Source organism: Trachypithecus francoisi, unplaced genomic scaffold, assembly GCF_009764315.1.
Source record: "Trachypithecus francoisi isolate TF-2019V2 unplaced genomic scaffold, Tfra_2.0 Lachesis_group17, whole genome shotgun sequence".
Taxonomy (NCBI): domain Eukaryota; kingdom Metazoa; phylum Chordata; class Mammalia; order Primates; family Cercopithecidae; genus Trachypithecus; species Trachypithecus francoisi.
Genome location: NW_022681462.1, coordinates 41463741 through 41480130, shown reverse-complemented (window position 1 = coordinate 41480130; position 16390 = coordinate 41463741). Strand labels below are relative to the sequence as shown.

General features: G+C 37.1%; 1 protein-coding gene across 3 annotated transcripts in view; it reads left to right on the top strand.

Moving 5' to 3' along the window:
- ZC3H6 (zinc finger CCCH-type containing 6) overlaps positions 1-16390 on the top strand; it is a 60748-nt gene that overhangs the window by 12812 nt on the left and 31546 nt on the right. Inside the window, exons 1-4 of one of the 3 annotated variants that reach the window (XM_033175450.1) lie at positions 1219-2104; positions 8143-8148; positions 11402-11582; positions 14798-14920. In XM_033175450.1, the coding sequence (XP_033031341.1) occupies positions 2097-2104; positions 8143-8148; positions 11402-11582; positions 14798-14920 (318 nt within the window). In that variant the 5' untranslated portion in view covers positions 1219-2096. Of the gene's footprint in view, positions 1-1218; positions 2105-8142; positions 8149-11401; positions 11583-14369; positions 14411-14797; positions 14921-16390 lie in introns of those variants that run through there. The other 2 variants (XM_033175451.1, XM_033175449.1) reach the window with 2 other exon arrangements.

Here is a 16390-nt window from a genome sequence, read left to right as displayed (position 1 = left end):
CCACATAGAATCCCTTCTCCTTGGATTTATAACCTTTCCCAGTTCTTTTCTGTGGAAGTATTTGTAGTCCAGCGTAGTAATTCTATTCAGATATGTATAGTTACGTAAGTCACAAAGGGAAAGGAAGCTTTCATTGAGGGCTATCTACTAGGTGGTACAATGATAGGTAATTACTTAACTTTGTCTCAATCTAAGAACTCTGCAGTGGTAAGGGTGATTAATTCATCCCATTTTGTAGAGAAGGAAACAGTGTTAGAGGGATGGCATAATTTGTTCATGTTCATATAGGTAGTACATTGGGAAGCAGAATTTGAACACAGATCTTTCTGATTCTAGAGCTTTGTGTTCTACCTTACTATGATGCTAAGTAATTAGTTTTAATGTGCCACGTAAGTTTAAAGCCTTAAGTAGTCCTTTTAAGAAATCTTTTGTTGCTGGTTATTCTCATTTAACACTCCTATTTTAATTTCCAGGTTCAGGTGACCTCACTTTGCCAGAACCGTGGGTCTTCATTAAATAAGAGATTTCATTCGGTTTTTGTTTTGGTTTGGATCCTCTCTAACTTTAGGTAGAAATTGCTGTTCTGACAATCACCTACCTCACTATATTCCACTCTCTCTTCTAGATATTGGTGCTCAGCCCTTTTCTGAACTGCAAACCTTATTAATAAAATAGTTTTCATTTCTTTGAGCATTCCTCTTCTCATGGCCACCACCCCCCACCACTGACTTTGATGTGTAGCTGAACTGAGCCACTCTTTTTTTTTTCTTTTTTTTTTTTGAGACAGAATCTTGCTCTGTTGCCCATCCTGGAGTGCAGTGGCACAATATCGGCTCACTGCAACCTCCACCTCCCGGATTCAAGCAATTTCCAGCTAATTTTTGTATTTTTAGTAGAGACAGGGTTTCAACATGTTGGCCAGGCTGGTCTCGAACTCCTGACCTAAGTGATCCACCCGCCTCAGCCTCCCAAAGTGCTAGGATTACAGGCGTGAGCCACTATGCCTGTCCCTGAACCACTCTTGTTTTTTTGAGATGGAGTCTTGCTCTGTCACCCAGGCTGGAGTGCAGTGACGCGATCTCAGCTCACTGCAAGCTCTGCCTCCCAGGTTCACGCCATTCTCCTGCCTCAGCCTCCTGAGTAGCTGGGAATACAGGCACCCGCCACCATGCCCGGCTAATTTTTTGTATTTTTTTAGTAGAGATGGGGTTTCACCGTGTTAGCCAGGATGGTCTCGATCTCCTGACCTCGTGATCTGCCTGCCTCGGCCTCCCAAAGTGCTGGGATTACAGGCGTGAGCCACTGCACCTGGCCCTGAACCACTCTTTACCAACTTATCTGGGACCCTGAAATGAAATAGGGTGACCTATTTTCCAGCTTTATATGATTTTCTGGCTTCATATGGTTAAGCCTTTTTACCTTTTTTTGAGACAGGGTCTCTGTCACCCAAGCTGAAATACAGTGGCCCAATGATAGCTTGCTCTAGCCTCGACCTCCCAGGCTCAGGCGATTCTACCACCCCAGCCTCCAGAATGGCTGGAGCCACAGCCACGCACCGTCACACCTGGCTCATTTTTGTATTTTTTTTTATAGAGACAGGGTTTTGCTGTGTTGCCCAGGCTACTCTCATGCTCCTGGGCTTGACCAGTTCACCCTCCTCAGCCTCCCAAAGTGCTTGTATTATAGGCATGAACCACCGTGCCCAGCTTTTGAAAAACCTGTACAATAAAAGGTTTGGACTAATGTTATTTGAGCGCTTAAAAAAATGCTATTCAATTTAAAAAAAAAAAAAAAAAAAACCTATAGCATCTTATAACTCCAAATCCCATGCTGTCACCCAGCTGGTCTGCCCTGGTAGCCACCATTTCCTGACAAACATTCAAATAACTCCTGAGGAATTGAAGTAATTCACATTTATGACACTGGCCTTGTCTCAGTTCCTATAGTGTGTCATACTGTTTTCTACACAGAAGTTTTGCTCATCCTATTCCTTTGTTTGCAGAGGTCCCTTCCCCATCCCCTGTCTCTCAGGCAGACTCCTCATCTCAGTTTATTTACGACCTCCTCAGGGAAAGCCTTCCACACTTCCCTGACGGATGACTTTCCCCTGTTGTGTGCCCTCATAGCACCATTTACCTACTTCATATACTTGTGTGGTTATTTTATGTTTATTTGTGTGATTCTTCGGTGTCTGTGCTACCCCAAGATTAAAAACTTCATGAGAGAAGAAACCATGTCTTTTTCTTGTTTTTGTTTACCATTGTATCCCCACTGAGAATGTGGTGAATAAATACATATTAAATGAATGAATGGCCTTTTTTTTTTTTTTTTTTTTTTTAGCTGGAAGGACATACAATTTTTACATGCATATAGTTTTTAAGAATTGCGACTCCGGATATTTTGGATTTCATCTCTGGATTACGTGAGAATGTCAGACAGTTGTGTACTCGCACAGTAGTACTTTGTTCCTTTACATAATTGTTTTTTCTTAATCGAACTTTGGTAGTGTGCCCTTGGCTCAAATTGGCATATTCTGTAAGCAATAAAATGTTGCATTGATTGTATGGACACTCTTGAGGACAGTGTCTGTCATGTCAAGTACTGTCCATTATATCAGGTAATATTGTCATTATGAGGACTCAGAGGAGAAATTTCTCTCTGATCTTACTCTCAGAAAAAAAGTGTGGTTTTCTTGAGCAACTGGTCTGTTTTTGTCTTGGAAGTACTGTTGTCTTAGGCCTAATTTTTGTTTCTTGAAGCTCAAAGCCAGATTTGCCACTCACATCTAAAAATTAGTTAGGGGTTTCTGGCATACACTATGTAAGCTAATCTCAGTTTTAGTTTCATCTTAATCTCTAGAATTTTAACTGTGATTATGTGATTATTTACATATTTTATAGATTGTTCAATAAAATACTTTTTTTTTTTTTTTTTTGTGGAACAGAGTCTCACTCTGTCGGCCAGGCTGGAGTACAGTGGCACGATCTCAGCTCACTGCAACCTCTGTCTCCTGGACTCAAGCAATTCTCCTGCTTCAGCCTCCTGAGTAGCTGAGATTATAGGCATGTCCCACCATGCCTGGCCAGTTTTTGTATTTTTAGTAGAGACGGGGTTTCACCATGTTGGCCAGGCTGGTCTCAAACTCCTGACCTCAGGTAATCGCCCACCTCGGCCTCCCAAAATGCTGGGATTACAGACATGAGCCATCGCGCCAGGCCTCAATAAAATATTTTATAAATACTTCTAAGAAATAATACAAATACCACCAGGGCTTAAATAAATAAATCTAAATCAATCTGCTTGCTGGTTAAGTAATGTTTCTCGCCACACAGAAAGTGGAAGAGATAGATGAAGAAGAAAATAAAGCTTACTACATGTTGGGAGGGATTCTAGGCACTAAGTTCCTTTTTTTGAGACAGAGTCTCATTTCTGTCACCCAAGCCAGAGTGCAGTGGTTGGATCTCAGCTCACTGCAACCTCTGCCTCCCAGGTTCAAGAGATTCTCCTGCCTCAGCTTCCCAAGTAGCTGAGACTACAGGCACCCGCCACCATGCCTGGCTAATTTGTGTATTTTTAGTAGAGATAGGATTTCACCGTGTTGGCCAGGCTGGTCTCGAACTACTGACCTGAAGCAATCTGCTCGCCTTGGCTGTCAAAGTGTTGGGATTACAGGCGTGAGCCACTGTGCTCGGCCGATTCTAGGCATTACGTTCTAATTGATTCACTTGGGGACTAGAAATTCTCCATTTTATTTTATTTTATTTTTTCTGCTTATGTCACAAAACCACAGACATTCTTAACAAAGAAGTCTGAGATGGGATGTGAGTGTTTGTTAAGCTAAGGGACATAGGGTCAACACTTTTGAGTGCACAGACTGGGAACCTGGCAGAGGTTTTTGGTTTTTGTTTTGTTTTTTTTGAGACGAAGTCTCGCTCTGTTGCCCAGGCTGGAGTGCAGTGGCGTGATCTCGGCTCACTGCAAGCTCCGCCTGCCAGGTTCACGCCATTCTCCTGCCTCAACCTCCAGAGCAGCCGGGACTAAAGGCGTGCGTCACCACGCCCGGCTAACTTTTTGTATTTTTAGTAGAGATGGGATTTCACTGTGTTAGCCAGGATGGTCTCGATCTCCTGACCTCGTGATCCGCCCGCCTTGGCCTCCCAAAGTGCTAGGATTACAGGTGTGAGCCACCGTGTCTGGTGAACCTAGCAGAGTTTTAACAATTCGCTCCCCTATTTTGATCATCCCTTAGTCCTGTAGAAATAGAACAGGTGATTACATCATTCACTCACTGCTGTATGGCTGAATCCCTTTATTTTTCCTTCCATTGCAAAATAATTTTTTGTACCATCAGTGAAATAACAGCTATGCAGTGGCATATACAGCTCTGGAGACCAGGCATTAGAAGACTGTGAGACAAGAATAACCAGAATGATGATAAGGAGAGACTGGAAGTCACTTTAGGTTGATGACCAAAGATTTCCTTACTTTGACCAGGAGATAAGATCTCAAGGGTCCTTCTGAGTCTGCTTGTGATTAGTCAAATTGTCTTTTCTTTCAGTTTGACTATAGGTTAGTCAACCTTCCCTCCACATTCATCAGGAAATGTTAGCAATATGTCCTATTTTTTTTTCTTGGCGTGCCATTAAGAAATCTAAAGCTATGCTGTTACCCGTAACCACTTGGATTAATTATTTTAGATTAGTTTGTTATACTTCTAGGGCTTTATGGCTTTATCTTTTCAGTCAGCATTATTAACCAAGTTTTGATAGCTTTTTCAAGTTTTGTAACCCCCATCAGGGAGATCAGTGTCCTCTCGGACACTCCCAGGTAAGCATGATCTCCTGGAAGACATGAGAAGTCTCTTAAATCATCTAATTATTACATTGTTACTTAGAGTTATTATGTGTATATGCAAGTTAGGTTCTAATGAGGCAAATAAAAGTAAATATGTTGTTGATTCAGGAGGTAAAAATTAGGAGAGCCACCTGTAGTTTCAAAAACAAAACAGGAATTACTTGTAACAAAAGTAAATAAGGAATTCTCAGTTATCTCTTGGGTGGAGATACGGTGCATAGAGTTCAGCAAAAATTGAAAAGGTTGTCACAGGACTATGGAGGCCATTAGGCTAATTAAAATTTATAATATTTCCCATATATTTGTACTAAGTCTCATTCCTGAAGGATTTTATATTTGGGTTGAGGCTTTGACAAATTCTAAGATGGGCTTGAGGAGTAAAACAAACCAAGTAAAAATTGCCATGGCTGTAGATAGTCAAAAAGGAGTGAGCTAAGTTTCTGCAAACTAAATAATTGTAGAAGTGTAAGAATGTATTGGATAAAGGATAAAGATAAAAAACACTTTGAAAACTATTGATGCTCATCAGATTTTACTACTGATAATTTTTCAAGAGGAACTGTTTATGAAACTATAAAGAGAAAATGGAGATACGGAAAGCCATCCAAGATACAAATGCCCAAGGCCAAGTTTTGAGATAAACAGAAAATCACAAAAACTCATGTCAAGTGGATCTTCCATGGCCCCAGTGTGAGCAGACAGTATTTTCCTTGAGGAGAAATATCTAGTTTGGTAGGGGTAAGGTAGGGAGTTAGTTTAACAATTAATCAAGAGAACTATACATGTGCTATTTAGGTTGAGGGAAAAGATCACAGTAGGCATGGGCAAAGCCTAGACTCAATCCAGTTATCTATCAAGCATGCTGACAGAGTCAGACAGTTTATTAATTTATTAATTACATAGACAAATGCATGATCAGCATGGTGTCAGTTGCTCATCCACAGGATAACACTGAAACCAAACGGGGCCAAATGATAGGTAACATGAGTGGTGGGCACTCTGTTGCTGAGGAACAGTTTCCATCCTGTAGCTAAGCAATTTTTTAGCCTACAGCTACATCCTAAGGAGTGGGCAAGGTGGTGAATCTCAGACCTCATGGAACCAGGGAAGGTGGATGAGAAACTGCCTCCCAGCAGGCTCCCACAAAATATGGAGGTAGGTAAGAAATAGCCTTGTAGCAGCACCTCACAAGACTGCCTATCTTTCCATATTCTGAAGGAACACAGGGCATTCTGCCAAGGCTTAGGTCAGCCTATCGTTGGGCTTACCTAAGTGGCCTGTGTGGAGGCATGCAAGTTTTCCAGGGCACCAGTACAGAGCAGTTATCCTACCCTATCATCTATAGTAAGAAAGAAACGACTGTGTGAATTCGTACAAAAGCATAAACAGAAAAATGTTATAAGTAATCATTTCAAACATCTAGGAAATTTTGCTCTGTTGGTCTTAGGGTAAGCAGTCTAATTCTATTAAGTCGCTTGCTCCAGGACTGGAAAGAAATCCTAGAGATTCCGACACAGTCACTTGGTACATTCTGAAGATTTGTCTTTTTTGTGATTATCATATTATATTATCCCAAGAAGTTTGCATTCATGAGTAATGTCTTTGTACTGTCATCTATCAGGAGTACTTGTATAGTCTTTTATAGAGGCTTTTGTGTTTCTTCCAGAAGACTCAGTTTCTGATCTGTAGCTTGTAACAGGAGCCTTTAGGCAAGCATAAAGAAAAAGCAGAAACTACCTGTGGAGGTAAGACTGAATAGTTCAGGTTAATTTATTTTAACAGCCATTAATATCAGAATAGAAAAAAGTAGAATCCTCTATTAAGGCACATCAGTTTGTAAAGATTTAATGAATAATTACCTTAAAATAAGAACATCATGAATGACAAGGGTACTGACCATTTTCAGAGTCTTGAATTTTTATATCATAGTGTTTATGATTTTCCCCAGTTGTCTCCAATCTAGATATTTAAATCTAGAGAAAAAATGTTTTTAACTGTTTTTAAAAATAACAGCTTTATTGAGATACATTTCACTTTTAAAGTGTACAGTTCACTGGTTTTTAGTATATTCAGAGTAGTACAGTCATTACCACTATTTAATTTTAGAACGTTTTCACCACTCCACAAAGTAACCCTTTACCCACTGGCAGTCACTCCCTGTTTTTCCCTTTAATCTACCTGGCAACTCCTAATCTACTTTGTATCTATATAGATTTGCCTAAGAGATAAAATCTATTAAAACTAATTTGTTTATTAACTGGACAGTTACTTACCAGTCATTGGTACAAGAACATGAATATGCTCCTTTTTTAAAAAGGACATAATCTCTCTATTATGTTTACATTAATAAAACATCACCTGTATATAATTAATTGACTTAGAAACTTATCTATTTTATGTATTACATTTTTTAAAAATCTTGTGTTTAGTAAACAAAACAGCTCTTGTAGTATTAAGGTAGTTCAAAATCTGGAGAATGATAAGCAGTCTTAATTATTTCTGTTACCTCTTCTAGGTGTTTCTCAAGATCACTAGGTTAGTATCTGATACGTTACTAGGTGCTCAATTAAGAAAGCTTTTTTTTATTTTGGTGATAGAGCTGGAGTAAGAATCCAGCTTTCCTCCCATGAAATCTCCTTCTCTTTCCATTATACCACACATGCTTTCCACATGTGTCCAAAACTGACTTTCAAAGGGTTTGGAAGCAGATCATAGTGTGAATTGTTGTTCTCTATTTCCTCTTTCTCTCGCATTTTTTGTAGCCATACAAAAATGTACAAGTTTAAGTCTGCTATTGTGTGAATGCTGAAATGATAAGTAGGGTAAGGGAAAATAAAGAAAAAATTTTAAAAGCTTGCAGTGTTTTATGTCTCATAACAAATATAAATGGCCCATATTTCACATTTAAATAATGTATGTAAAGTAGGACATGAATTTATGGGCATTTTTAACATGTGTTCTTTGTGTTTAAATAGCTCTAGTTAAAATGCTAAATATGAAGCAGTGATTTCCAGGTGTAATTTTTTTTATGCTTTAAGGAGCTCACGTTGAAGGAGAGAGGCAGTAAAAGAAAGGATAAACACTTACAGATCTTTTTGTCATTTGTGTTTTAAATTTTATTGTATAAATATAGATAGCAAAGTACACAGTACTTAAATGTATAACTTGATGAGTTTTTACAAATATGTGTAGTGTATATATGGTAATCACCACACAGATCAATATACAGAATATTTCAATACCTCAGAAGTTTCCTTAATACCCCTTTTTATGTCACTTGCAGTCCTGCAAGAGGTAATCACTATTCTGACTTCTGTTATATATTGGTTTGTCTGTTTTCGAAGTGCGTCTAAATGAAATCATACAGTACTGTCTTGTGTCTGGCTTATTTTGCTCCTCATTATGTCTATAAGATTCCTCTATATTTTTTGTAGCAGTTGTTAATTTTTTTCTTTTTAGTATTCTATGATATAAATAAAGCATAATTTATATATGTTTGCCTGTTGATAGAGATTTGTTGTTTATAATTTTTTACTACTATGACTAGAGCTGCCAAAAACATTCTTATACTTGTCTTTTGGTGAATATGTGCACTCATTTTCTTGGACTATAAGGTTTTATAGTTACAAAAGTTCAAAACATTTTAATTGAAATAGCCAGAATGTCAAGACTGCCTCATAAGCAATTTTCAAGTCTAAGTGAATATGTATCTCTTTGATTTTATAATAGAAGCTGGGGAAAATTCCAGTGACTTTACAGCCACTTTAGGATAGTATCATATACCTGTTCTATGATGCAAGAGTTATGGGTATTATACATTCATTCAGTCATTCAGTAAATAGCAAGGTGCCATGCTTTCACCAATGAACAAACAAGTCATTTGACCTAATGTACGGAGTGCAATGATAAGAGAAATGAGAGCTAGCAGAGGAGTACTTAGAATGAAGCATCTCACCTAAACCTGGGTAGTAATGGGAGACATCTTATAGGAAATGACATCTAAACTGCATCCGAAATATTGAATTGGAATTAGCCAGGTGAAGGAGTTGTGGTGAGGCTGGTGACGTGAGCTGGGCATTGAGAGATTTTAGGCACTTTTTAAGGCTTGTAGAGTTGAGAAACTGAAGGTAGCTGAGTAAGCAGAAGGAACCATTGAAGATTATCTTTTTATTACAGAACCCCTTAAATGTATAAAGAATAGAATGAATCCTCATATACACATCCCACAGTTTCAGCAGTTTACCAACACATGGCCAATCTTATTAAGACCATGTCCACTATCCGTAGTGGATTATTTTGAAGCAGATTTGAGATACCATATCATATCATTGAAGATTTATGGCAGGAGAGTGACATTTTCAGTTTTGTGTTTTAGAAATTACACATACCTGGTAATTCTAAATTACCTTTAAAATGCACACACCATAGTTTAGTGGTTTTTCATTTGCTGCCATATATACATAGACATTTGCCTTTCTGCATGTACTATTTGTAGTAGTTTGCATTTTTTCAAACTATAGTGTTTTGGAAGTATGATTAAATGATAAAATTGTTTTATGTATTCATCTTTCCATGTGTGTCGATTGGTTTATTTGCATTTGAAAATACTGTTAATGAATATTTTGGTTTCCATCTTTTAAAATGTCGTAATCAATGTAAAAGTCAGCTTGTTTCTAGGATTCTGCCTCCATAATAGCAAAGATACTAGTATTTGGAAAGAAATTAGATTTATAGTTTTATTATGAATCTTTTTTACAGATTCACGTTGAGGAATTGTTTTGTGGCTTGAGTTTTGTTACTATCTGTATGAAAATTTGTTTTTTTGTTTGTTTGTTTACTTAGTGTTTACTTTGTTGGTAAGAATTAATATAGACTGGCTGGGCGTGGTGGCTCGTGCCTGTAATCCCGGCATTTTGGAAGGCCAAGGCAGGCAGATCACTTGAGGTCAGGAGTTTGAGACCAGCCTGGCCAACATGGTGAAACCCCCATCTCTATAAAAATACAAAAATTAGTTGGGCGTGATGGCGTGTGCCTGTAATCCCAGCACTGGGGAGACTGAGGTACGAGAATCGCTTGAACCTGGGAGGCAGAGATTGCAGTGAGCTGAGGTTGTGCCACTGCACTTCAGTCTGGGTGACAGAGTGAGACCCTGTCTCAAAAAAAAGCTTTTTAAAAACTTTTTTTTTTCAAATTAGGAAAATCATTTGTATTAAGTATGACCAACAGTACTAGTTTTGAATAAAATTTTATACAGATAAGCTTAAAAAAATGGTATGACCCCAATCCAAAAGAAGGACAGTGACACAAACAGGCAAAGTATGCAATATAACAGGCAGGGAGAATTCAACTTCACTAGTCATCAAAGAAAGTAAAATTTTAGACCTATTAAGCTAGCAAAAAAAAAAGCAACTGAAATTCCACCACCACCATTAGTAAAGTTGTAGTAAAACTAATCCACTGATTCACTGCCAAAGATCTAAATTGGTGCAGCCCTTGTGCAAAGCATTATGGCGATACATGTCAACATTCCTGAGCATGGTAATTTCTGTAGACCAGATATCTGACTCTTAAGTAAGCCCCATATCAAGAATAAAGTTCAACCAAAGAATAACTTCACACTTAAAAATGCTTATTGCTGAGTTATCGGCAAGCAGTCAAATGCTCAGCTCTATGTGAATTATTTATGATATAAAAGAACTTGATCAAATAAATATACAGCCATGAAATGTATAATATTTAAGTACAAAATACAAATTGTGTTATGCACACCTACTAAAATTTCTGAAAATACGTAAGCGCAGGAAAGGGAACATATAATAAAGAAAAAAGAAGTTATGATATTCAAATGAAGAAATGTTTAATTATTTGATAGTGATACAGTATTTTTTAACTTAAAATGAGACAGATCCTTTTGTGCCTTTTGAGGTTTGCCTTTAAGCCACATGCCTGTATTATCTATTTAAAGAATTATTTTTTAGAAATAAAATAATAATTTAAGGACTGTACGCATAGTGACAAGCCATAAGCTGCACCAACCGGATCCTAGATCCTCTTTCCCCAAGGGCAGCCCATTCTTGGTTCTTAGGTTGCTTTTAGTTTAAAACTATAGCTGTCTATGAGCTACTAAGTTAAAAATATCTTCTTGTAAGTCAAGTGTTTCTTATAGCATTTTAGTTTAATCCTTTTTTTTGAAGAAAGTTTAGTAGACGGTAACTGTCGCAGTACTTTGGGATAGCACTGTATTTATTCATGCATTCATTTTGTGAGAATCAGTGATTTTAATTTAAGAGGTTTGCAAACTTCGGCTGCTGAGAATGGTTCTTACATTTTTAAAGGAATGTTAAACGAAGAAGAATTTGCAACAGAAACCATATACAGCCTGCAAATGTAAAATATTTACTCTCTGGGCCTTTATAGAAAAATGTTTCAAACACTTGTCTAAATGAATATAACATAAATTCTTAGCATATGCTTTTTTCTTTTGAAAATCTTTCTGTAAGATTTGTTTTAGAATTGATATTTGAAAATTAAAATTTTCCTTCTGTAGAGAAGATGGCGAATTAGAAGATGGTGAAATAGACGATGCAGGATTTGAAGAAATACAAGAAAAAGAAGCAAAAGAGAATGAAAAGCAGAAAAGTGAGAAAGCCTACAGAAAATCAAGAAAAAAACATAAGAAAGAGAGAGAGAAGAAAAAATCCAAAAGGAGAAAACGTGAGAAACATAAGGTTAGTTAGAATCTACTTTTTATTCTTTGATAAATTTTTATGAAATATAAAATATTAAAAATTAGAAAGCAGAAGTCATGATTTTATTATAAAACATATGGATTAGATATTTTCATTTATGTGATTAAACTTTCTAAACAAAGATTATATGAATTATCTTAAAGATTTAAAAAGTAATTAAGTTAAATTTTTTGTTGTTGTTGACACAGGGTCTGTTGCCCAGGCTTGAGTGCAGTGGCACAATTTTGGCTCACTGCAGCCTCAACCTCCCAGGCTTTGGTGATCCCCCACTCAGCCTCCTGAGTAGCTGGAACTACAGGTGCATGCCACCACACCTGGCTAATTTTCTTTTTTTTTTTTTTTTTAGTAGAGAGGGTTTTGCTATGTTACCCAGGCAAACTCCTAGGCTCAAGTGATCTGCTGATCATGGCCTCCCAAATTGCTAGGTTTACAGGTGTGAGCCATCACGCTGGGCTTCAGTTAAATTTTAATACAGATTGAAATAAATAATATTTTAATTGATGGAAAATTGTATACATGGATATTGGAAGGTTAAGGAAAGAGAGTTTCATTCTCTACAGATACAGATTAGCGCATTCGCATTGTCCATCTATTTGTTTACGTATTCATTTATATGTATGATCGAGTGCTTACTATGGATATCTTTATGCTGTGTGCTGAGGGTTATAGTAGTGAGTGAAATAGTTGGCTCTTAAAGGGATTACATTGCAATGAGGAGAGAGGCAACACACAAGTGAAAAACAAATGCTATCAGAAAAACAGCAGGGTACTGGATGGAGAATTATGTGTATTTGGGGTAGGGAAGAAGGGGAACCTATGCTGACTGAGAAATCATGGACAAGTTGGCAGCAATGGAGGAGCAGGTTTTGAAATTCCCTGAATTTTCTCCATTAAAATCGCATCAATTAGGATAATACAACCAAAACCCATTGACAACATCTACGAAAGAAGGAAGAAACAAGTTATCTCTAATAAACCTAAAAAATACAAATGATTGGAGCCAAACCGTAGACAGCAACAAGACCAGTGTCGCAACAGCATCAGTATAAATGAAGCAGAGGGAAAATAAAGGGACTTCCAGAAACCAAGTTGCCAACAGATACTCACCTCAAATGGTCCATGCCCAGCATGGAAACCTTATGGGCCTGAAAACAGCAACAGAAACTGGGAGGGGCTGTACTATCATCACCAGTTCATGCATGAATGTAAGGTGACTACAGAAATTGGATGGTGCTGAAAAGATCTGGACCTAATGAACCCCTAATACGAATCAACCAAATCCCTTTCTACGACAGTCCCACACTGAGGAGTTAACTTCTGGAAGTAGAATCTACATTGAGAAACAGGCATATAGGGCCAAGGAAAGAAATAGATAACAAGTGGGGGAAGGAAGCAGAAGAGGCATAGCTCAGAAAATAGCCATATTTTTGAATACTTCATGCTAACAGCAGAAGAGATAACCCTAGAGCTATGAAGCTAGGAAAGCTTTCTTGGCCCATTCCATCCGTTTTTTTACATGAGAAGCAAGATAGGACTATGGTCACATTTCATAGTTGTTATTGTAAGATAAAAGGGAATAATGGAGAGTAAGTCTTCCAGAAAAGAAAGCATGCCCACAAAGCATATGAAAAATTTAACCTAATACTTAAAAATGACAAAAAATTAAGAAAACAATATAAGCTATGATCAAACAGCGTAGAATAATAACAAAACAAAAAGGAAGTACTTAATAAAGTTATGAGCACAAGTGAATGCATTAGAATGAAAGCCAATAGTTTTTTTAAAAAGATCAACAACATATTTATCATTGACCAAACTAATCAATAATAAAAAGGAAAAGAAAAATAAATGTATATATGCTGAGGGTGAAATAACTATCAAAAAGGAAATTAAAATCATAAGAAATTTATGTATATAATTTTATGAAAATAAATATTAAAACCAAGATGAAATGGAAAATTTTCTAGAAAAGTACTACGTAATGAAATTAATTCCAGAGAGTCAAAAAGTCTGAGACTTTTTGGAGTGTGTAATCCACCCTACCAAGAAACACAAGGACCAAATCTTTTCAGAGTATAATTCTATTAGTATTTTTCAGATGAAAAGTTTTCCTTAGAGCTGGAGCTGCCTTCTCATGGTGACTGAGCAAACTTGGCTTTTAAATATATACTGTTTATTTTAAATCCTAGCCAAGAATGATTAGATACTTAAAGTTGAAGCGTTTGACAGCATAATTAAAAAATATTTCTTCATATCACCTATCAAATCAGCAGAGACAAAAGCAATAAAATCATAAAGACCAAACTCCAGACCATTTAGGAACAAGATGAAGGGAAGCAATTTGTCTTTCCTAAAATAACATTTCAGGATGGGTTAGAGAAAAACAGAGCCTGTCCTTATAAGAGCATCAGAGTTCAATCATGGCAGCAAATTTTTACTGAGTTTGTACTAGATCTAGATGCTGGGACTGCAAGGATAATAATACACAGAGCCAGTGTCTTCATTGCTAAGAAATGTAAGAACTCTTTAAAGAGAATGCTCAACTCGGGAGGGTAATCATTTTGACCAGATGGAGAAGATTTGGTCCCATTTTTTTTTGAAATTATATTAATACTTGAAAACGGTTACTCTTGATATCAATTATCATTATACTTGACATCAATAATCATTATCAATTATGCTTTTCATTTCACTTTTGTTCAGTTTTGTGGGCCAGATGTATTTTATTTTTGTAATTTGCAATGTTTTGGTATCTTTTAGTTTTAGGGTACTCATGCAATAGAGTAAGAACCCCAAAGCCATTTTAGGTAAAAACAAATTAATACATATTCTACTCATGTTCTATGACCCTTTTTGGTGATCTAGGAGCCAATTTTACTTTCTTTAGGTTTAGCTTAAATATAGATCATTTTAGAGCACGGGGCGGAGTATTTCTGTTTAGGTCAAAGGGATAATGAGGAAAATGTCATAAAGTCTCTGAGCAGAGAGGAAGATATACGTTCTTCTCAGAAAACCTCAGTGAAGTTGGAATAGTGGTGGCCTTTGGAGCAAGAATTTTTCAGTAGTACTTCAGAGTCTCCTGGAATAATATAATCTACTGGTTGGTACCTTTGGCTGAAACAAGCTTATCTAATTACTAGTAAAATTTTCTTCCTTTTGCAAATGTAACATATTTGTCTTTCCCCTCCCTTCAGCATAATTCCCCATCTAGTGATGATAGTTCGGACTACAGCCTTGATTCAGATGTTGAACATACAGAAAGTTCCCATAAAAAAAGAACTGGTTTCTACAGGGATTATGACATTCCATTTACTCAGGTATTGCCATTTTTTTGTTTTGTGATAGAACATAGATAGCATAAAATGTACCATTTTAACTCTACAATTCAGTGGTATTAAGTATATTCACAGTGTTGTTCAGTCATCACCACTTACACATTTCTAAAAATTCTTGATCATTCCAAACAGAAACTCAGCACCCATTTTTTTTTTTTTTTTTTTTTTTTTTTGAGACGGAGTCTTGCTCTGTCGCCCGGCTGGAGTGCAGTGGCCGGATCTCAGCTCACTGCAAGCTCCGCCTCCCGGATTTACGCCATTCTCCTGCCTCAGCCTCCCGAGTAGCTGGGACTACAGGCACCAGCCACCTCGCCTGGCTAGCTTTTTGTATTTTTCAGTAGAGACGGGGTTTCACCGTGTTAGCCAGGATGGTCTCAAACTCCTGACCTCGTGATCCGCCCGTCTTGGCCTCCCAAAGTGCTGGGATTACAGGCTTGAGCCACCGTGCCCGGCCAAAAACTCAGCACCCATTAAGCAATAACACCTCGTTTTCCCCTGCCCCCAGCCCCTGAAAACCACTATTCTATTTTCTGTTTCTATGGATTCGCCTATTCTAGGTATTTCATATAAGTGGAATCATACAGTATTTGTCCTTTTGTATCTGGCTTATTTCACTTACCATAATATTTTAAAAGTTCACCCAAGCTGTAGCATGTGTCAGAATTTCTTTCCTTTTTAAGGCTGAATAATATTCCACTGTATGTATGTATCACATTTTGTTTATCCATTCATCTGTTGATGGACATGTGGGTGTTCATCAAAAAAAGCTTCTACCTTTTGCTATTGTGAATCATGCTGCTTATGAACATGGGTATACAAAAATCTTTTTAAGACTTCTTTCGGTTTATTGGGGTATATATTTAGGAGTAGAATTGCTAGATCATATGGTGATTCTATGTCCAACTGTCTGAGGAACCACGAAGCAGTTTTCCACAGTGGCTGCACTGTTTTACATTATTTACAATATTTACATATTATTTACATTATAATAATGTAAGTATAAAAATACATTTACATTATTTACAGAATGCCTGAGGGTTTCAATTTCTCTACATCCTTGCCAACATATGTTTTTTTTTTTTCTTTGTTTTCTTTTGGAAACAGAAAATGGTATGAAGTGGCATCTCATTGTGGTTTTGAGTATTGCCCTTTTAAGAGAAAAATTAAACTTTGAATTTTATTCTTTCTGGTATTTTATCAGACATAGGCTATAAATTTGAAATCTTTGAATATAAAGAATACATAATGTATTAGTTTGCTAGAGCTAACATAAAATTTTACAGACTGTGTGGCTTAAGCAGTAGAAATGTGTTTTCTCACAGTCTGGAGTCTAGAAGCCCCAGAGCAAGGTGCCAGCAGGATTGGTTTCTTTTGAGGGCTGTAAGGGAAGGATCTGTGCTAGGCTTCTCTCCTTGGTTTGTCACTGGCCCCTTCTCACGCGTTGTCCTTACA